This window comes from Cyanistes caeruleus, chromosome 1 (assembly GCF_971803275.1).
Source record: "Cyanistes caeruleus chromosome 1, bCyaCae1.hap1.1, whole genome shotgun sequence".
NCBI classification, from domain to species: domain Eukaryota; kingdom Metazoa; phylum Chordata; class Aves; order Passeriformes; family Paridae; genus Cyanistes; species Cyanistes caeruleus.
In genome coordinates, this window is record NC_141701.1 from 111,855,433 (window position 1) to 111,877,649 (window position 22,217).

A 22,217-nucleotide genomic window follows, 5' to 3' on the forward strand; every position below is an offset into this window, starting at 1 on the left:
AGCCTCTAGCCTACAGTTTGGAAAAACTCTTGTGATATGTAACATCGGGCATGACTAGAGAAATCCAGCTGGAGTCTGTGAGAATGAGGGCAGTACAGGTGGCATCCAGGTAACAGAGGCACGGTGTCAGGGGCAGGGAATATCATTTGTGATGGGACAGTTTGAAAATACTCAATTAGGTCTAAAATGAGATCACTTACAGAATAAAGGAGGGTACTAGAGAAAGACAGTCAAAGTTGACACGGCCTTCCATTATCAGCAAAACAGTCTGCAGCTGTTGAACCTGAGCTTTCTTGCACTTTCAGCATATCTGCTAATTGCAATTGTCAGGGACAATATTAGTGCAGAAAAGTAAGGGGTTAATTAAAACCAGTAGGTGCTGATTTCTTTGTTTCAGCAAAAAAGAACAAGATAGCATATTTTTGGGGGAAATTCTGCTTCTCTTCAGGGCAAGTTATTTGGCTATCCATACCCAGCAGCACCAGTGAAGTTGGGGCTGGGGTCTCAGTGCATTTACCTCGTATGAACAGGGGAGCCAGATGTCTCTGGTCTGTTCCTTTGCAGCAAAAGGAATCTGCTAAGTGTATGACTTGAACTACACACTGGTGATAGTGGGGTATGTATTTGAGAAGTCAATGAGATTATGTGCTTTGAACAAATTAAGCACTTTGTTATTTTACTGCAGTTTTTCTTTTTTGTTTTGTTATTAGAATAAAATTTACAAACCAGTTCTTCTTACAAATATCCACAATGTTCACCAAAAGGCAGCTAAGAGTGAAAGAATTCTAAAGCATAATACTGTGCCATGATTAATGGAGTGAGAACATTACCTATTTAACAGAGCTGCTCTGAAGGTTTCCCTTTGCACAACAAATCCATGTGCTAGAAGGCTGTTCCTGGCCTAAGAACAAGGCTTGCAGAGCTTGACCCAGGTGAGAATGGTTTTGTAGGCTTTGCTATTTGGAAGAAGAAATTTTCTGAAATATGGGTTTCATCAAGTCTTCTGAATAGATTTTTATTGTCTAAATTTGGGAACTAACTCTTGGAGACACTGGGAATGGGATTCTCCTGCTGAGAATATGTTCAATCCTTTTGTTGAGTCAGTCTGTAATAGTGATTGCTGAAGTGTGTTACCCTGTTATAACCTGAGCCTGATGGAGATTGTTAAAGTGTTGGAGAAATTTGGATTAAATGGCACTGATGAGTCAATTAGTGGGACACAGTAGTTTAAAGGCAGATGTTGTCCCTGTGGTGTGACTGTACAGGGTCACTTTTCTCAAGGATACTTGAGATATGGAGAAGGAGATACACTGCTCCTCTGATCCCCCTGGTGCACGAGATACTTCAGCTGTAGAGTCTAAGCTGATCCCAGCTACTTATCCTACTGCTCTGTGTGTATATGTGCTGGGAAGAAACTTTGGCATCTTCCATGTAAATATGTGTGAGGATCAGCTGTGGTCTGGACTGGATAGAAACTGCTTAAAGTTTAGGGCTAAAATTTTTATTGTTGGTAGTGTGGCTGAATGCTGGCTGAGAGTGGGAAAAGAGATTACCCTGTCACTCCAGTAGGTAGAGAAGGAGCTAAACTACTCTGCAATCTTTGGTCTATTTTAGAAAGCTCTGCTATCAGGAGTAAGGGAAGTACGAGCTGTAACAGCCGCTGTGTAGCCCTGCACAGGCGGACTGTGATGTACCCATCAATCCTTAGGAAAAGCTCCCAGGGCTCTGGTTGCATAGTACAGTGTGGGAAACTCGGTGTAGAATGGCCTTGTACACAGGACACCTCCTCCCCACATCCCTAGGTGGAAGAAGAACCTGTTTGATAGCTTTTATGCTGCTGCAGTGAGTGCTTGGAACAATAGTCTCCAGGGTGGCTTGGCAGGGGAGGCTAGCAGTGGGACGAAAGGGGTGAAGGGAGCAAAGGAGAGAAGAGACTTTCAGGTTTAAGAGGATGCATTACACTTAAAATTCTGAGACTGCTCCACGGATGGGCCTCATAAAGAATTAGATTTACAATTTGAACTAAGTTCCATAGGAAAATAATTGGACTGGTGAAGCAATCTCACTCTTACTAAATTGCTTTCCAAGGAGCCTATCCTGAATGGGGCTGTGCAGTTCTCTCTGATATCTGAGCATCCTCATTTCTCATTGACTTCAGTGAGAATTAAACTCATTGAACTCCTCACTAGGCAATTAGTTTCTTACAGGTCTAATTTTTCTGCTGCAAAGTGGTAGCTGCCTTTCCCTTCTGTTGGCAGTCATACCCCATGCTACTCAAGTCCAAGCCTCAGCATGCAGGTATCATTTAATGGTTCTTTTGTGAGACATGTGCTTAAGAATTTGAACATAGGTTCTGTTCCTTACCATTTTCTGTAGATAGGATCCTTGACAGTTTTGTTACACTGACTGCACCACTTTAGCAGAAAGAACATGCAAAATATGTGATGGAAAGTCTTTCCAAAATTAATAATGTGAAAAACTTATAAATCAGTTTTTGGTTTTGTTTTATGTAGGAAGAGTTTCTTTTGCCTTCAAAAAGGGATGAATACACTCCAAATTAAGAGGACAGCTTCTTTAGCATGGAGGCTGAATGAGATAATAAATGAGGTTACAAAAGCTAAGTTTTTCTACCTTTCCTTTCCACAAGAGAAGAGCTACTGAAATGCAGTATATTTACAGTCCTCAAATTACTGAAGCTGTAAATGTTTTTGCTTTCATGGCCTCTGTTTGTGCTACTGCACATTTTGGGATGATGGATTATGGAGCACCAGGTGTTGGGATGAAGAGAATCAATAGTGTGATACAAAAGATGAAATAGCTGTGATGGAACATCAATAAAGGCTAAAAGCTGCCATAGGGATTTGAATCTTAAAGAAGAGCCTGAGAAAGTGTATTAAGAAGAATTCACTTCTCCCCTTGCACTTGTAGTGTCTTTATTCCATGAGCAGAAGTCACCTGGGGGCTCTCTCAAGGACTGGGGTGGAGGAATTTTTTCTTTTCTATATGTACATGATGCCCAGCACAACACCTCTGGGGCACAATGTCATGGTGTCGAGGTAATGTCAGGACACAGCTGGTGTGGGTGCAGTTTGGAATGTTTGGTCTGAAGCAGAGAGGGTTTTACTTTATTTTTTATTGAAGAAATAGAATTAAATTGGTTATTAATTTGCATGCTACGCCCACAAGCAAACTAGATGAATGCATTTAGAAGTAGCTAGCTGCAACTCACATCTGTGCTGTTGGGATGTTGTTCTGAGGAAATGGCAGCTGCTCCTCTGCTGCTGTGACCCATTCTCAGGGGACATGGCCACTAAAGAAACACAGTAAAGCTAAGCTGTTAGTGTTGAGAGCCTTATCTGTTTCTATCTAAGCAAAAACGACTAGTGAAATATGTCATGTAAAAATAAAGCTATTAGGGGAGTTTGGCATCATCATTTTTCTTTTGCAAATCAGGTATAAAGTTTTAGAGCTGAAATAAATTAATGCAGAAACCAAGGTTAGGTCACGCACCCATTTTCTTATTTCAAAGTCAAACCATTGCAAAGAGAAGGAGATGAACACACTCTTCTGAAATACCTTGGTGTTATTATTAATATATTAAAATGCAAGACCTTTTAAAAAATACTCCTGTCAAAATACTGAATACTTTGGAAGGTTCTGCCTTCCAAGGAATAGTCCAGCAATGCATTTAAGCTTATGACCTATTTCAAGCATGACAATGCAGAACTACTCACATGCTTTAAGCTATGCACAAGTTTAATTGGCCAGAGTTAACCTCCCTAGTGGGATGAGATCAAATGCTCTGCTATAAGGACCTGACTCTGCCAGTCTCACTCACTCACACTGGGTTTTTTCTGCAGTAAGACAGCTATGAGATTTCATCCCATGCAACACAAGACTGGTGTAGCCGAAAGCTGCTCATGTCTTAAATCTACGAGATGAAATCTTAAGTGCCAGGATCAGGCCTTTAATATTGCATCACACTGACTATTTTGGCAACTTGAGTTTCACAGGGGTTCAGTGCAGCATGTCCTCTAGGGACAGCTGCTGTGCAGATGTGGTGGAGAAGGGTCATCAAGGGCAAGAAGTCAGGCTTAGCCTAGTTAGCAGAAGGAGACAAACCCTGCCTTTAACCAGCTGCAGCTGATGTTCTTCCTGAGTTCAAACCTTTGATCTAAAGCAGGAAGACTAGGGACCTTAACCCAACCTTTCCCATGTCACTGATGAATGCTTCAAGCCCAGGGTTTAGATCTTGCTCCAATTCTTTCAGGAACTACAGAACACAAGGGTCTCAGTGCTTTAAACCTGGAGGTCTGACTTTGGCTTTCCTTGGGGCAGGCAGTGGGGAAGACGGGTGAGGAGTGCAAAACTCAATTCAGAAAAACTTTTTAAATTCACAAAATTCAATTCCTTGCCCAAACATGCTGTATTTCTGAGTGTGACCTCAAACCTTTTTTTTTTTTTTTTTGTCTCTACTTTCAGGTTGCTCCTATAATTAAGGAGAGGATGATGAAGAAGGGCAGCATGATGCTTGGGTACCAGCCCCACTGGGGCAAAGTCAACTTCTTCCGCCAGGTGGTTATCAGCCCGCAAGTTAGCCGAGAGGACATGGACTTCCTGCTGGATGAAATCGAGCTTCTTGCTAAGGACTTGTAGCTGTAGCTCCACAGCATCAGGTGCTGCTCATGTGTGATATTGATGGAGGGAGAGTGCCAGCAGCATTCTGGTGCTGTTTTGTGAAAGGTAGCAAAAAGCTTGACATATAGTTTGGGAAGTGTCATTTTACAGATTGGTGTTGAGAGCTTTGCAGGTAGAACACCCCTTCACAGGAAAGTATTTGCTGACAGGGGCTGGGGGGCAGGCTGGTGCTTCCAGCACCGTTGCTGCCATTCTAGGAAGTGTTTCTTCAAGAAAGAAGTGCTTCTGAAAATGGTGTCTATGTCCCAGGAAAGGCAGCTATTTACTGGGTGCCTGTGCACAGTGTAGCTCAAACTGGTCACTTATGCATGCAGGCAAAATTCCTCTGAAGTTGCTGTTACAAGTGAATTTGTCAGTGAGCCTTAAGATGCTAGCTAATTCTCTTACCTACTCTGTCAATATTTTAGTTTGGTAATTAACATGATAAGACTGGAAACTGTGGACTTGTGTGAAATGAGTTCCTCAAGGCCACCTAACTAGGTGGATTGCCCAGGTTTTCTGCTGTGAGCAGAGGCAGACAGTACAATGGGGCTCAATGCAGTCGTCACACCGGGAGGTTTGCAGGAACCTCCTGCACAAAACCCTGGGTAACCAATATTGACCCTGCTGGGAGCAGGTTGAAGAGATGACCTTTTAAGGTCCCTTCCAACCCACAGGATTTTGTGATTCTGATGAAACACAGTCGTTTGGTCCAGTCAGTGTTTGCCCACTCAAAATATCACCACTTTAGGAGAGCTGGAAATATTTGAATAGCATTTAGAACTTCTAACTTCTTTGTTAACAGGAGTTACCTATCATTTCTGAATAGCTGTTCACCTTCATCTATCTTTAAACAGTAAAGGTTTATTTAAAAGATTTTAGATGCACTTTAAAATTTTAACAGAGAAAAAAAGATATATTTACCCAGAAGATACATATTTTTTATGCATGGTGACTTTATATTAATAATATAAAAAATTGTTTATTTGTCATTGTTTGTATTTTCCTACAGAATTGAGACAAAATGATCTTACATTATAAATGTATAATATTTTTCCTCTGAAATTACAGTAGTGGTGATAAGAGAAGGTCTTCCTATGATTTTAGGATATGAAAAGTTTGAACGTTTTTGGTCAATCTTAAGTTTCAAAATGAAGTTCTGCACTTTGTGTTAAGAATTAAACTATATTTTTCATCTGTTTTTTATTTCATAAAAACTAACCATTTTATAAAGCTAGAAATGTATTTCTTTTGATGAAGTTGTTGCAGCAAGCTAATGGAAATAGCCATGTCTTTCACCTTGTAATCAGCATCTACTCAACGTTAATGTTTTGCTGCTTGTTCCTATTTCTGTATTTGAGGTAGCACTAACCAGTATGAACCTTTCTGCTGTAATGTTTTCTGTCCTCCTGAAAGCTGTTTTTAAACACAAGGCTTCCCTGTTTCCATTTCCTACATTGTACTAGGATCCAGTGTTGCAGGAAATTCCTATTTCCAGTCTCCAGGATGATGGTGTGCAAGGCTTAAGAAGGTCATGATAACCAAGGAGGTCACAGTGTCAGAGCAATAGTTAAGGGTCACCTACAGCCCTTGACAGGTGCCTTTAACCTTTATCCTGGAACTGGATATACTTGTGCTATCATAGTGATCCACTGGACTTTAAGCAAAACCCATGTTGATAATAAAATGGATATTACAATGTGGCCCCTGGGCTTTGCACTTCAGTACCCAGAAATCAGTCCATCATTTATTGATGGTATGTGCTTCTGGCTATACCAGTTATCCTGATCTTGGAAAGCCTAAATTCAGGGCCCAGAAGGCTTTTTTTTTTTGCCTCCCTGTCACTTGGGATGGAGGTCAGAATGCACAAGGAATGCTGCATGAGGGGGATGACTTTGCTCTTTTATCTTGAGTTAGACAGGACCATTACCCCTTCTCCTTCTCTTTATTCTTTTTACCCTGAAGGGAAAGACAGAATACCGTGTCAGGATGTTTTGTTTATGGTCCAGATTGTTGGTGAGTACGTGGTTTTTTGATTCATGGAGAAAGTTATGACACCTTTAATTGGCTAAGAATTTGGTCCGTGGTGTTTTGTGACACCAGCACTGTAAAAAAAGTGTTACTGTCTTGTTTCTCTTCACGTTCTTAGTGTGTTTCTCTGTTTCCAGACACTGCAACACTTAGGGCACATGTCAGGAGGAACTAACACAGTTCCTTTCTGTAGCAGTAGTGGCTATAGTATTTTTTGAATGAGAGAAAACTGGAACTCTTTCCATAGTTGCAGAAAATAAGTCTCTGATCAACATGTGCACTGATTTCTTTGAAGCTATAGGCTAGCCTACCAGTGTGATGTGAGCACCTTATCCAGTCTCCATATATTTTCCATTGTTTCTGACCCCAGGTGCACAATATGATGGTTTCATTTCAGGACTAATGCAATTTTCTCACAGTTGCTTATGTAGGAGTAGTATGTACAAAATGTCTATTTTGTAGCTGGTGATTTTAATAAAAAGTGAAGTAAATGACACCCTTATAAATACAGGCTGTCTTTGTCATTTGTCAATCTAAAACTGCATATAGAAATGTAGAAGCACCTCTAAGCACTCCAGATAAATAGCACTTCAGCTTTAAAATGTGAAACCTAGTTTAACCCTCCTTCAGGATGTGGTTCATCTATGTGCTGTGCCCTCATCATCTTTAATAAACATTTTGGGTGAAAACATGTCACAATTTATCCTACTCTTGCTTTGAAATGCAGAAGCTAAATTGCCTGTGCAAAAAGACATTTAATTTTTATTATTTTTTTGCTATTCTAGCCAGTTGGGATTGGCCCATGAGCTCTCTCTCCTAGTCACTGGCAAGGTCCATCACTCAGGATGCTAAACAGAGTTCTGGAAGTAGTGAGGTACATGCATAAATCAGTGTAGAGGCTGATCCATTTGTTGCCTGTAATTTTTAGTGTCTACCTCTAATATTTTTTTCAATAGTAAAGGAAAGAAATATTTAGACAGAAGGGACACGGAGGCAGATTTTATTCCTAGTTGTGTGGCTGCGTCTTGTGAGAACTTTGGGCATTTTGTGATGGGTCCATGTGCAAAATCACCCACATAAATCATTGTGCCCAGAGCCAGCAGTCCCTGTCTCGGGACTTCTATTATGATTTTCTGTGATAAATGAGCACTAATCATCAGAGTCTGGCTACATATGATTTTAGCGCTCCTAACTCCCACTGATTTAATTGTAAACCCTTGCTGGATTGGACCCCGAGTCTTATCACTGGAATCTCTCATTTCAACACCAGTTTGGCACTCTGAACACCTCAATTTATCTGCTCTATGTTCATGCCTAGAGATTCAGATTTATCTTTATTTTTGTGAGACTGAATTGAAATGTACTTTCATTTGTATCCTTCAGTGATGCATTAAGATGCTTTTCAAATATCATTTGACCTGTCCTTAAAGGACAAGAAACGACCTTTAAGAAAAGCCTAAGAACTGGTAGAGTTGCATTCCCAGAATGCCAAGTGAGAGTATGCAAAACCTGTTATGTGCCTGAGGCTTCCTCATACACACAGCCCACAGCACTGATTCACGCTCAAATAACTTTTATTTTTAAAACTCCAGATATCATGATAAGGCTTACAGAACTGATATGAAATGTTGAAGGCAGAGGAGAATAATTCAGAATTACTGAATGTTGAGTTAGGTCATGCATGATCTCTGTGACAAGCCAAAAGTGATCTAAAAGTGACACTTGAGTCCCATGTTTTCAACAGTGCCAAATATGCCCAGCCTCTCTTGCCTGTTGGCTATTTCCATGGTTTTTCAGTGACTGAGTGATGTGTGGAAACGCAATTGTTGGAAATCAGATATTGCAGGTACAGCCCACTCATTCCTGTCCTCCTTTCTGTGGTGCAACTGGTAAATGCTGGTAATTATTTCATCTTATGAGCACTGTATCCACTAACAGTAGCTGCTAAATATTGCTACTGTTAAATCCTGGAATAATGCAATTGCACACGTTAATTTTGTCTTAATTGCTCACTCTAATTGCAGGTTAGATGCAATCAAAGCCACACTGCCTGGCAAATGCACTGTGTACACCACAAGAAACCCAGGTAGAAGGGTTTTCTTTCTTTAAATTGAATCTACCACAATTGCGTGTTTTTTCTTCAGATGTACAATTAGATATTATTACCCTAATTCTGTAACTGCACAATAATCAACCAAAAAATTACTTTGATAAATAAAACAAAACAGAACAAGGAAATTTTCTCTGCAAGAGGAACAAAAAAGAGCATGTCAAAGGTTTCAAGGCAAGCCCACAGAAGGAAACAATGGCTGGCTGAATGATTCACCTCTGCTGAGTGAATTACTCTGTGCCCGTGCTGCAGGGAAGCTGTTCCAGCCATGGAGTCATCAAAGAACTTGTGCATGCCCTGGCACTGCAGAAATCTGCCCCAGCATGCCATGGCTCATCCACTATCCCAGAGAAGCCCTTCCAGAAGTCTGGACACTTTGTAGTACATTGATGATTTTTGTACGTATCAAGGTAAATTTGTTTTAAAGCTGTCTCAGTAAGAAAAGTGACACTGAAGGAGTAATCTTTAAAAAATCCAAGAGAGAGGACCACTTTTAGCCTTGGTAGCTCATGTACAACTAAAGAACAATAGATCACATTTCTAAAATTCATTAAAGAAAGCTTGTTAAGTCTTTATTTTATCAAGGATGAAGGCAAATAATAGAAAGTGAAAGATACGGACTCTTAATAATTCTGTCAAACACAGATGTTCTGTTTTGATTAAGTAATTTCTTTCTCATAACTTGTACAAAACTATTTAAAAATGGAAAGTATGATGAAAACATTTGCCATGAAATAGCACAGACCCACGGAAAGTAACATTTTTCTTTAGGACTCTGCACAACACCATTCTTCCAAGAAACTCTCTCAGCTCATCATTCTTGGAAGTGACTCCTTAAATCTGTCAGGCACTGACACTGGCAGCTTTATTCATCCTTTCTTTTCATTCCAGCTGATATGAATTTTTATTCTTTGTTTCTGTACCCTCTCATGCCTTTAGAATTTCTTTTTCAGAGGGATATTTTCAGTATTTGGAGCTATAGGAAAAATGTCAGAGTAGCATAAGGGCTGATTGAAAGTTGAAGCAAACATAGGGCTCAGGTTGTCTTGGTGGGATGTTTTGCCTTCATTTTTCCCAGTAATGGATTTGTCCAGATGCTCAGATGATGAGCAGCCACTGCTTCTGCCAGAACTGTGGTAACACCAAAATCAAGTCTTCACATGGAACATGAGTTTGGCTTTGAGAAACTGAATAAGGCAAAGAGTGCCAGAGACAAATGTTACTTGTCCTCTTTTACAAATGAATGATACACAAGGAACTAAAAACTTCTATTTTTTGTGAAAACTTGTACCATAGCTTTTAAAAAAATGTGGAAGGAGTCAGTAATAAGAGAGAGCAGTGAGTGAAAAATGGGACATACTCTGATACAGGCTTAGCAGAGGGAGTAGTCTACTAGACTAGCCAGAGAGCTTTATGGGAATAAAAACTTGATTTTCTAGACTGGACTCTTCAGATATTTGCTTTCTTATCATTTGGGACAATCCACATAAGATGGGAAGCAGGACTGAAAATATAAAGTGAATAGAACTACAAGTGAAAGATGAAAATTAGTAATAGGAACAGTATGATACTTTGGTATTGGTTCTGAGCTAACATAACTTCATACTGTCATACTAACCTTTCCAGAAAGATCAGACATGTGTTCATGAAATTTGCTGATGAAATTTTCTTGGAAATTTTAGAGTTTGATGTGCATGGAGAACTAGGTGATTTCTAAGTTTGTGTGGCAGAGGAGACAGTAAAAAAAAAGTGCAAAATCTTTGGGGACTTGCAAAAAGCAGCAATATTTTATTTTTTTTTTAAAGGTAGGACAAACTAAACCCTTTCAAAACAGAAAATTATGAAGATAAGTATAATGATGGCATAAAAAGCAGTATATGAGTTAAGCCTAAATGACATGTAAATAAAGTCACCCAGCCAAGAAATTCAGTGGTCATCAAAGCAGACCTAGCCTCTCATCTGTAGCACAGCAGCAAGGAGACTCTATCTGGGCAGCAGGCTCAGTGGCTGGTCCAGCTCTGTTGTACCTCAAGCTGTGAGCAGTGAAGAGTGAAAATATTAATTGGTGCTACAGAGCCAAAGCATAGAGCTGCAGAGTCATGCTCCATCTACAGATGTGCTCCATCTACTTGTGTATCTCTGGTAAGCCACCTGTACCACAATCAGATGTCTTCCAAAGACATCCTGGACCTCTCACATGTGGCAGAGGAGGGAACTGGAAGTGAAAGGTCTTGCGATTTTTTTGGCAAAAATTATTTGTCAGAAAATGTTGCTTTGATTTTTGCAGTCTCCTTTGAAAACATTGGATTTTGATGGACTTCAGGGAAAAATAAACATGCAGACCTCTGATTATTTGTTTTTATCCTGCCTAAATAATGACCAGAATGTGTTTCCATGCTCTGTAACCCAGTATGATACTGGAGTATTTGAGGCATCCAAGATGAGCAATGGAAAGCTCATGGCAGCATGAAAAATTCACTTCCCTGATTCTGAGCCACTCAGCCAAGCAGTAATTCCTTACCCTTGCTTTTTACCAAGGTTAAAAATGGAGTTCAGGAGTGTACAAACCTCTTTTAAGTTGTATGGTTTCAGAATGCTCAGTATGGGAAATGGAAAAAAAGAAACTTCCACAGAGGCTGAAGGGTTTGATTTACAGCCTTGGGGAAGAGCTTGGGCTAATGTAATGATAGAAGTACACAAACATTAAACAGAGAAATCATAAACTGATGTTCCTGCTCTTACAAATCAGGATATGCCTTAAGTAAGTAAGAAGCTATATTAGGTAAGATGGTGAAGGGTTTTAAGCTCTAAAAGTGTGAGTCTATAGAGTAGGCTAGGGATCTAGAGGTTAAAATAAGAGCTGTATGTGTGCACATGACCTAATAATCTATGGGGTGAAAAGCAGACGCAATGTGACAGAAATTAGCAAAGGTGATAGGTTATTAAGCAGAAACAAACTCTGTGTCAGCTGTCCATTGGACCAAAATGCTATCTATTGCTGTGTAACACAGAGACTAGTGACTACCTTTGAGCTATGGCCGATTTGTTGCTCCTCTCCAAATCTCACGCCTTTGAGACTGATGCCTTATCTGTCTTATTTGAGCAATAAATCATCTTAATAGCAAGTGGTAATCCCATCCCTTGTTATTTACAGCCTGACAGCTCAGTTTCCAGGCTTGATTTTATCACAGAATCATAGAATAAGCTGAGTTGGAAGGGTCATCAGGATCACCAAGTCCAACTCCTGCACAGGACACCCCAAGTGTCACACCATGTGTCTGAGAACACTGTCCAAACTCTTCTTGAACTCTGTCAGGCTTGGTGCTGTGACCACTTCCCTGGAGAGCCTGTTCCAGTGCCAAAACACCCTCTGGGTGAAGAACCTTTTCCTGATATCCAGCCTAAACCTCTCTTGACCCAGATTCATGCCATTTCCTTGGGTCCTGTCACTGGTCATGAGAATGAAGAGATCTGTACCTGTCCCTCCTTTTCCCCTCCTGAGGACACTGAAGACCACAATGAGGTCTCCCCTCAGTCTCCTCCAGGCTGAACAGACCAAGTGACCTCAGCCACTCCTCACCAGGCTTCCCCTCAGGGCCCTTCACTATCCTTGTTGGCCTCCTTTGGACATTCTCTAATAGCTTAATGTCTTCTTTACATTGTTGTGCCCAAAACTGCAGCCATGACTCCCAGATGAGACTGCACAAGGGCAGAATAGAGCAGGACCTTTATTCTGAAGCAATCCAAATGTCAGGGTTTTTTCTTTATATTTTCCTTTCCATGAGAAATCAGTGTTCTATAGGGAGTTGCAAAAGAGGATGTCCTGCCCCCATGCTCCAGCACATTTTGCAATTTCCCACAGAACAAAATTTCCAGCTTCTTGGCCACTCTGAACTCAGACATTTGGAGGCATTGATTGAACACAGCCCTGCAACTTCCGTGGCAGGAAAAGATCTCAAGGTCTCATTGAGAAAATATGAACTCCATCCTGAAACAGGAGCAGTTATGTCAGACAACTGATGTCCAACTTTTTCCTAGTCTATAATATAATGACCAAAACTTTGGAAAACCTGCAGCCTTCCCATGAAGTTTTTCAGGTGTTTCAGATTCTCTCTTATGTCCTTGATCTCCACCATGATTAGGGCCAACAAGTATTTTCCCCCTTTGTGTTTTCCATGTCTTCAAAGATTATACTCTTATATCCCCCTTAATTGTCTTCTTGTCTAGTCCTGCACTGCAGTCATTCCTCCAGTGTTTCCTCAGAGGCCATGTTTTAAAATCTTCTGATTATTCTGTCCAAATAGACAGATCAGTCCTTTGGAACCTTACTAGGTTTTCAAAGAGTGGCAGGACCACTCTGTACATCTCTCAGCCAGCACTGCTCTTTATTCATCACGGTGTGATGTTCAACTTCTTTTGTAACAACAAGACATGGTTGACTTTTTCCAGGTTTGTGATCCCTCCTGGGCATTAGAGCCTCTTTGGCCAACTGCTCTAAGTGGCTTTTCCCCATTAGATATCTGTACATTTAATTAGTTCTTAGTGTTTCCTCTAAAGAGAATCAAGTTTTTTCAAAATATTTATGTAATCTGCCAAGAAAAATTTGAATTGTCAGTCTGTCTGTCCTGCAGCACACTTGCAGCCTCTCACAGCATGATGCAATTTGCAGATATAATAAGCAGGTATTTTTGTCCATCACCTAGGCTATTACTTAAAACACTGCATAGGAGCTAGAGTCAGTGTGGAACCATATTCAAATGCTACCTAAATCCATGTTGGCTCCTATTCTTCTCCCATTGATTTCCAGTTGCCTTCAAATAGTTTGATTCTTCCCACCTCTTTTAATTATCTGAGATACAAAGGACACAATGGATTCCCCAGCTCCTCTTGCACCCTTTCAAATGACAAGTGCCAGCTCTGCCCCCTGGACTACATGGGAGCAAGATGTGCAGCTGCAGAAATCCTCTTGGGGGCATGGTGCAGCTTGGAGAGTTTGGTCCTGAAGTGGTTGAACCTCAGGTTGGATGTGGGTGGAGCTGGGGCTGGCAGGTGCAGGAAGGCCTATTGCAGCCATGTGCCTGGCTGCTGACTCCATGGGAAAGCAAGGACGTGGGAAGGGGAAGATGAGGGAGCACTGGGGTCTTGGCTTGGTACAGAGTCACGACGTGGCTGCGATGTGCAGCTGTATTTGGAGCCAGACATGTACTCTCATTTTATGAATGAGAGGAAAGTCAGAGTAGTCAAAGAGAAGCATGGATAGGTATGAGATTGTGAGGATGAATTTCACCCAGATCAGTCAGGCTGAAACAATACAATACCCTAAGAATTCTTCACCCTCTTGTTATCCTGTGCTATTTGGATAATTAATCTTTTATTGTCTGATTGTAGCTAGAGAGAAGATTAATATAGCCAAACAAGTACAAAACAGCTTGACCTTTCCAGATGCTTTTCTCTTTGTCAGTTCTTCCTGGTGGGTTTTATTTTCTGTGCGCTTTTTGATTTTTTAAAAATGTTTTTCTTCATAAAGCCTACCTTTAGCATTTAGTTCACTAGGTTTCTTTAGACCTGGAGAACAAAGATGTTGCTCTGGATCCAGAGTGTTTAACCTGATGAGACAATCATGTAGGAGATATGGCATTCAAAAAAAGCTACTTCCCCTTCCCAATTAAGAGCTCTTTCCCCATAATTACTGTCTTAATGAAAGCACAACATGCAGCTCACAATACCTATGATTTCATTTTAATTACTACTGGAAGAAGATTAAAGCAGTCATTTGAACAGGCAATTCTGCACGCCATGGATGGGACCCATGCTGGAGCAGTTTTGTGAAGAACTGCAGCCCATGGGAGGGACTCAGGCTGGAGAAGTTCACGCTGGAGCAGGGGAAGGACTCCTCTCCATGAGCAGTGGCAGGAACAACCTGTGGTGAACTGACTGTAACCCCCATTCCCTGTCTCCCTGTGCCACTGCAGGCAAGGAGGTAAGCCTGTGAAGGAGGGAAGGAGTAGGCAGTAGGAGTCTCAAGATTTGGTTTACTTCTCATTATGCTGCTCTGATTTTTATTAGTAATAAATTAAGTTAATGTCCCCAGTTCAAGTCTCTTTTGCCTGTGATGATAATTGATGAATGGTCTCTCCTGGTCCTTATCTCAACTCATGAACCTTTCACTGTATTTTCTCTCCCCTGTCCAGCTGACAAGGGGAGTGATAGAGCAGCTCTGATGGGTGCCTGGCATACAGCCAGCATCAACCCACCACAGGACAGTTTAATAGGGAAAGCAAAAGCCACACACACAAGCAAAGCAAAACAAGGAGTTAATTCACTGCTTCCCATGGGCAGCTGTTCAGCCACCCTCAGGAGAGCAGGGCCCTGTCATGTGTAATGGTGGCTTAAAAAGACAAACACCATCACTCCAAACATCCCCCCTTCCTCCTTCTTCCCCCACTGTACAAACTGAGTGTGATTTCATAAGGTCTGGAATATCCCTTTGGTCAGTGTGGGTCACCTGTCCCAGCTGTGTCTCCTCTGAACCCCCCATGCAATCCCAAATCCCTTGCCAGTGTGGCAGTATGGAAAGCAGAAAAGGCCCTGGCTCTGCACAAGCCCTGCTCAGCAATAAAAAACACATCTCCGTATTATCAACTCTGTGTTCGGCACAAATCCAAAACACAGCCCCATACAAGCCACTGTGAAGAAAATTACCTCAGCCAAACCCAGCACATATCCTCAAGTTAATAATTTTATGATTGACAAGATATGTGGCTCAAGCAAGAAGTGTGCTGCTATGATGGTAAAGAGAAGGCATTCACTCCATGGCATTCACACATTCCTATTGTTAATGTGTTGGCTGTGCATACAGAAAAGGAGATGAAAAAGATGAACATCAGCATTTGACCTCTCTGACCCTGTATCCAAAGCCTGTTTCATGCATTTGTCCATGAAAAAAATTTCCATCTCTTCTAGAAGCTAATATGATTGATTTTGCACATCAGGACATGTAGTGCAAAAATAGAGAGCTCCAGCCTAGCCATCCCACATGGCAATCAAGTCTCAGCAAGCATTGTCAAAATGCACATTGGAAAACTGAAAAGCAAAAGATTTTTTTGTAAAAAATCCATTGTATTTCTTGCTCATATTTTTGAATTAAATACTTTGTATTATTAGCACTAATGTAAAGGGCCCTAAAGGATAGAACAACTGGTCTTTAAGCTATTCTGTGAGCATTCTCCATGTGTTGGCAGGCAAAGCATGGCCTCAGTGCTGAAAACCTGCCTGCAATCCGTAGGCATGAGAAGTCAAATTACTGAAATCAAGTCTATTGGCCTGGGCAGTGTTGGTGAAGCAAAGGGATGGTCCCAAAGCGAGCCTGTGAAAGCACATGGAGCAGGCTTCTGCTCTCCAGGTTTCAGGTCCCAAAGGTCCCAAAGCTGCAGGGCCATTTGCTGCCCATGCCCAGCTCCTTGCACAGCCCTGCTCCAGCCTGGCCAGAGGAGCCACACTTGGGCTGAGCTGTTGATGTGGTGAGGATGGTGAGACTGCTGCAGCGCCTGCCTGCTCTCAGGACATTTTGAGACTGTTTCACATTGAAAACCAAACCTTATTCTGCCAAAATGTTTCCATCTAGACCTAATAAAAGCAAATTAGACTCTTCCTCAGAACAGGAATTAATTTTGTCTGGTTGTGTGTCATGGCTAGAGTAAACAGTTTATACTTGGGCAAAGGCTGTGTTTAAGTTTGGCTGGATCCTGTTTGGTTTACTGTGATTAACCTAAACAATTGGGAAATGATGAAACAAGTTAATTTAAATTCTTTCTTCCATTTCCTACAGCTTTCCTAAGGTTAGGTTCTTAAAGCAACTATTCCAGAAATGATTTCAGGTCAAGAAAATTAATATTAACATTATTACATTAAAATGAAATGATGGGATTCCCCCTCCTCCCCCCTTATTTAATAAGGCTTACTTGTCTTTTCCAGATGTACACAAGCTAAACAACCTGCTGCTTAATGGGAGATGTCCTTATGCTGGAAACACAGGAGCATTCCACTCTGGCATTCTAAGCATTACAAGAAATACTTAGAATCTTAGAATCACAGAATACGCTGAGTTGGAAGGGAACTCTCAGGATCATCAAGTCCAACTCCTGGCCCTGCACAGGACAGCTCCAAGAGTCACACCATGTGCCTGAGACCATTGTCCAAACACTTCTTGAACTCTGCCAGGCTCGGTGCTGTGACCACTTCCCTGGGGAGATGTTCCAGTGTCCAATCACCCTCTGAGTGAAAAGCTTTTCCTGATATTCAGTCCCCTGCAAGTTCTTCTGCAGACTCTTCCTCAGTGTTGGGGCTGAAGTGTCAGTGATGTCACAGAAACCCTGCTCCTGCTGCTCACATGGGGATTAGATGAGCAAAAGGGGTGGTGGCCCAAGTACATGAGTGAGTCTGCATAGAATTGTACAGGACTTACCAACAGGAAAATTAAAAGTCTTGGTATAAGATTTATGTTCTGTCTAAACTTTTTATCTAATTAAAGGTATGGCCTATTTTCTTCTTGCTCCAGAAGCACCAGATGGCTTATGGAAAGCAAGAATTTTTGTTGAAGAAAATCAGTAGCTTGACTTTAATTTGATGAAAGGAGGAAACCTCATCTTTACAGAAATGTCTGGATTCAAATATCAGCAGTTATTATTTTTAACTTGCTTAGTGCCTGTCTTATTGATGGGCTGCTCCTGAATATGCTGTCTGCTAACCCATGTGCTGCAAATTGTATTTCTCCTTGGTGGCAGCACCACATAGCTGTTTTGAGCAGATGGGCTTTGTGTTTTCTTTCACTGGATCCTTTCCCTGACAGCCTTTATTTCAGTTTTGTTGGATCAAAGATGAAATGCTGTTTTTGTCATGCTAGGCATATAAAAAGCTTTGCTCTTTCAAAAAATAGTATTTTACTTTAAATGATTCTCAAAAAGTCACCATGAGAATGCACTGAAAGACCCCAGAGTAGGCCTTGTATTTCCATCTCAATCTCTGAAGCAACAACCCTTGGCACTTCTAGGTCTGGGGAAGCATTTCTTATATGTTGCCAAACAATGTATTCCCAATTTAAAATGGATATCTTTCAAATCCTTTTTTACTGAATAGTCATAGCATAGACAGCCTTGATCAGTGAGTGCAGAGATCCTCTCAGCACTCACATACATGTATGAGGAAGTCAGATAAAGCCCATCCTTAAGAGCTGAATGTTTGCAGCCACAGACAGACAGATGTTTATCTGAGGAGAAGTTTATACTGGCTTCTGTTTGAGAACTAGAAAGACAGTTTTCACCTTCAAGCAAAATCAGGAATTAGATGCAATCAATAGCTTCTGTAAAAAATTTTCTAACCTTAAATGGTCTCATGATAGGTTGAATCACGAAGACCCTGTCATGTTTTTTAACAGAAGGGAATCTATTTCTGGAGCTCTTTGTGCAGCGCGGGCTTTATTGGTGGGGGGAGGAGGGAGGGAAGCTCCATTTCTGTAGCTCAGTATACAGCTCTGATAACAGGTCCTGCATCTCAAGCTCGTTTAGTTCATGCAAAATAAAGCACTTGTCTGTGCCCCACACACTGCCAGCTGGTGGCTGAAGCACTCTGTAAAAACTGGGACATTTCAGCGAGCCTTATGTGAGGCTGGCAGGCAGCTGAGCTGTACAATACAGAAGCCCCTGCTCCAGCAGGGCTGGAAATGTTGTAGGACTGTTTTAATTCCTGGCTCAGCACCTGGGATTCATGGGGAGGGGGAGTGAGAGTCGAGGGTGAGGTTGGGGGGCCTAATGCAAGTTGCTCATGTGTATTACAAACTGATGGAAGCTTCACCCCAGGGTTACCCAGAGCAGGTGATGTGGTTGTCCTCTCCTTCAGAAAGAGAAGAAAACAATCGTGGTCCAGGGAGCCTCACGCAAACAACTCATGGATGCAGAAAGACAACAAACCAGGCTAGAAACCTGACCACCATGTCCATGCAAGCCTGTTAGAAGCACATCTGCTGTGTGGTTCTCTTGGGCTTTGCTTCCTCTGCATCACCTCTGCCCTAAATGAGCCAAGGGACAGTGTCTTAAACAGGTGTATGCAATGGGTTTGCTTGCTCAGGTGTTCTTTCTGGAGGACAGACCCTGGTAGTCAGGCAGTCCCTTTTGGGGTAAATATGAGGCTGGGGGAGAGAGGGGTGCAGGAGGAAGGGCACAGCTCCAGACTGCCAAGAAACAATGGTGAGGTGTCCTTTGGGAGGTTGTGCACTATCTGGTGCAGATCTTGTTCTGAAACACAAAAACAGAGGGCAGTTTTTGTGAGAGAAAACCAGCATCCTGATCCAAAACTGGAGGCAGAGGAAGGTCACTGTGCAGCCTCTGTTGGGCATCAGAAGGTGCTGGGAAAGAGGAGGGGAGAGGCTGCCGGCAGCCTGTGCTTGAAGCCATGGACGAGTGAACAAAGAGCAAGGTGAATTGCTTTTTGTTTCTTCTTCCACAGAAAATGCTTGCTGCAGCAGAGGAGAATGAGAAGAAGTGTTTTCAGCTGTGAGTGCTGTGAGTGCTCCCTCCTGTGACACAGGAGAGGGTCAGCATGGGAAGAAATGCCAGGGATCCTTGACCTCCCTGGCTTCACATGGCAACGTCTTTGCGAGAGAGACATTTCAGCAGTGAGGGTTTAATCATGCCAGACTTGATCAGGTGACTGTCTAATTTTTTTAAGAGTTTAGCTACCATAATGAAACTGTCTGATGAGATCGTTTTATCACCATTATAGCTGAGCAAATAATTCACAATAGATAATTTGTGGGCTGCCTTTTGCCTTTGCCTCTTCATGAAATGATTAGATGGTGCTCAAAGCATTCATTAGTCAAGAATTTTAAATCTATTTCCTGGGCTCGGTCCTCTCAGGAGCCTCACAATTTGGCTGTATTTCAACAAACCACTGACTGTCTCCAGCTTTCTGCCCATGAGCAATGCCATTCAGCATCCAGAGGTAAAAAATAGGTGAGAGTGGCCAGTAGGTCAAGGCATGGAGAGGAAATGGGGTCCAGACAACCAGGCTGGGGCACCATGGGCTCAGGCCAGTGGAGTCTTGTGGGTTATGCTGGGAAGTGTAACCCAGTAGGACACAGGTGCCTGAAAGAAAAAAAGAAAAATAACCAAGCACCAAAATCCTGCAATGAGGTGTTCACTTACACTGACCCAGGCTGAGACTTGAATTTCTGCCATCCCCCCCCAGCAAGAGCCTTCTCTACACGCACATGGTGTGCACCGACTTGCAGGAAGGTTTGCCAAGTAATAAGCAGCATGAAGGCAGCCAAACAGCATTCAGGAACAGGCAGACAGTCTGGAACAGAATTCACTCCATCTTCTTTGTGGCCAGAGGGAAAAATTGCCATGGGCAGCATTTTATTAAAAACATAATGCTGAAAAAAAAAAAAAAACAAGAGAGAAAGAACTATGGATCGAAGGATTGGGAAATTAATTAATCAATGTTCCTCTGGAAACAGATGAAACCCTTGGGCCCTGGTACAGCTGGCCTGACAAGAGGACAATATTGCAGGTGCTCTACACGTGTCCCAGTTTGTTTCCAGGTGCATTTGGAATAGCGATGTCTTAATGCTTTTCTATTTTTTTAATTTTTTTTTTCTGCTCAGGAGCTGGGTCATGATTTTTCCTTTTTTTATCATTCATGTCTATTCTAGCAGCAATCTGGAATATCCTAGAAGGGGGTGAAATCCCCACCGTGCTGGAAATTGTGTGAACTGGTGAGACGGAGGCAGGCTGCACTGGGAAACCTCCTTATCCAGTACAGAGCACTTGCAAGGTTCAGCAGTAAACCCAAGGGCTGCTTTCTGCGCTGCACAGCTGGAGCCTCCTTGCTGTGCACCCTGGTGATAAAATGGTGACCGACATGCTAATTAAGAACTGCTCACAGTAGGATGTAGAATACAATATTTAGGATAAGAAAGGTGGGCAAAAACCTTAACTGAAAAAAAAAAATAAATATTAGAAGTATACAGAGTACTTTACTTCAAGGATGTAGTGTACTTCAAGACTAAAAGGTCTGTGGAATTTGCCTGCTACATTTTTAAAAGGCATTTGCAACACTTGCTTGCTGTGTTATGCCAAAAAGGACTGATTTTGAGCCAGCATAAACAGGATGTCGGGGCCCAAAGACCTTTGCCAATACGTGGCCAGTGGTGGGGACTGCTGAGGGGAGCCCACTGCCACCAGTGCACTGGCACACGCTAGGGCCAGCCACAGGGATGCTTGTCTTGCCAAGGCTCAGCAGGGCACTGCTGGAAACCACAGAGGTGTGGGCAGTGAGCCTTTGCATGCTTGCTGGGAAGCTGAGAGCTGCTCTTGTACTTGGCAGAGGGCAGCTGGCTTGAGGGAAGAGCTACTCACCTGTGGCTGGCTGCTTGAGGGGCAGCTATGGAAGGCCTCCTTCACAAAGCCCTCATTTTGCCAATTTTAGACTAGGTGTGGCCACTGTCCTTCGCACACCTGACACTGCCAGTGTGTGTTGTTCAGAGTACTGGGTGCCCAGAGAGACTGTGAAACCATTGACGTGCTCAACATTCCACAAGGCCTAGAGCAATCTGATTTAAGGTGCCTGTTTTGAACATGACCCTGGAGCAGATGACAAACAAGCACAGAACAGACTTGGAAGCCCCTGCCAGGCTCAGTTATTCTGTGATTTTGCTCAACTCGTGAAAGAAGACATGTGGGTACCTCTTTGAGATATCCACACTTGAAGGCTCAAAAGGAGTTAGTCAGTGCAGCCAAGTATGAGGGCCAGTGGAGGTTTTGGCATGAAAACACAATCCACAAAAATATGGCCATGTCTGGAGCATCTCAGATGCCAGTATCAGGCACTGGTGGATAGCACCCTGTGCAAAGGCTTAGATTCAACCCAAGTAATATTCAAGGCAATTTGAAAAGGGCAGAGTGAGGTATCTTGCTCTTTGTTTATGTGGTACCTGTGTTCCACATGTCTTCCATGGGAGGGAAGCTTAAAAAGGTGAAAAGCTCTTTGTGGAGAGCAGTAGCTGTAAGGCACAAGCACATTAATCACACTCTTCTCAGTGACACAGATTCAGTGGGCTGTCTTCTGGCTCACTTGAATATCAGCACCAAAATGACTGAGGTCTAACTATGGCCTTATCATATAGCCATAGAATCCATTAGGCTGGAAACACCGTGGAGATCATGGAGTCCAGCTGCTAACCCAAAACTGCCAAGTCTGTGACTAAGCCATGTCTGTAAGAGTCACATCTGCACTGAGACCTGAGCAATCCAGAAGCAGGAGCTAAGGGAACAGCAAGTTTGGCCATCTGCTAGTGCTGTTCTGCTGAAGGGCAGGGTGCAGACTAGGGGAAGGAGTCATTAGC

At 42.3% G+C, this 22,217-nt stretch overlaps 1 protein-coding gene and 1 long non-coding RNA gene across 4 annotated transcripts in view; one reads left to right on the forward strand and one right to left on the reverse strand.

Annotated features, from left to right (window-relative positions):
• Positions 1 to 7,214, forward strand: part of GADL1 (GAD like acidic amino acid decarboxylase 1) — a 110,355-nt gene extending 103,141 nt beyond the window's left edge. For all 3 annotated transcript variants that reach the window (XM_086850590.1, XM_086850580.1, XM_023919273.2), the window contains one exon: positions 4,483 to 7,214. In XM_086850590.1, the coding sequence (XP_086706716.1) occupies positions 4,483 to 4,656 (174 nt within the window). In that variant the 3' untranslated portion in view covers positions 4,657 to 7,214. The remainder of the gene's footprint in view (positions 1 to 4,482) is intronic.
• Positions 7,215 to 14,535: 7,321 nt separating this feature from the next.
• Positions 14,536 to 16,852, reverse strand: LOC147655828 (uncharacterized). Its single transcript, XR_015276451.1, has 2 exons — positions 16,780 to 16,852; positions 14,536 to 14,804 (listed from the first exon to the last, which is right to left on the reverse strand). It is a non-coding gene; the product is annotated as an uncharacterized LOC147655828 (long non-coding RNA).
• Between the last annotated feature and the right edge of the window lie 5,365 nt (positions 16,853 to 22,217).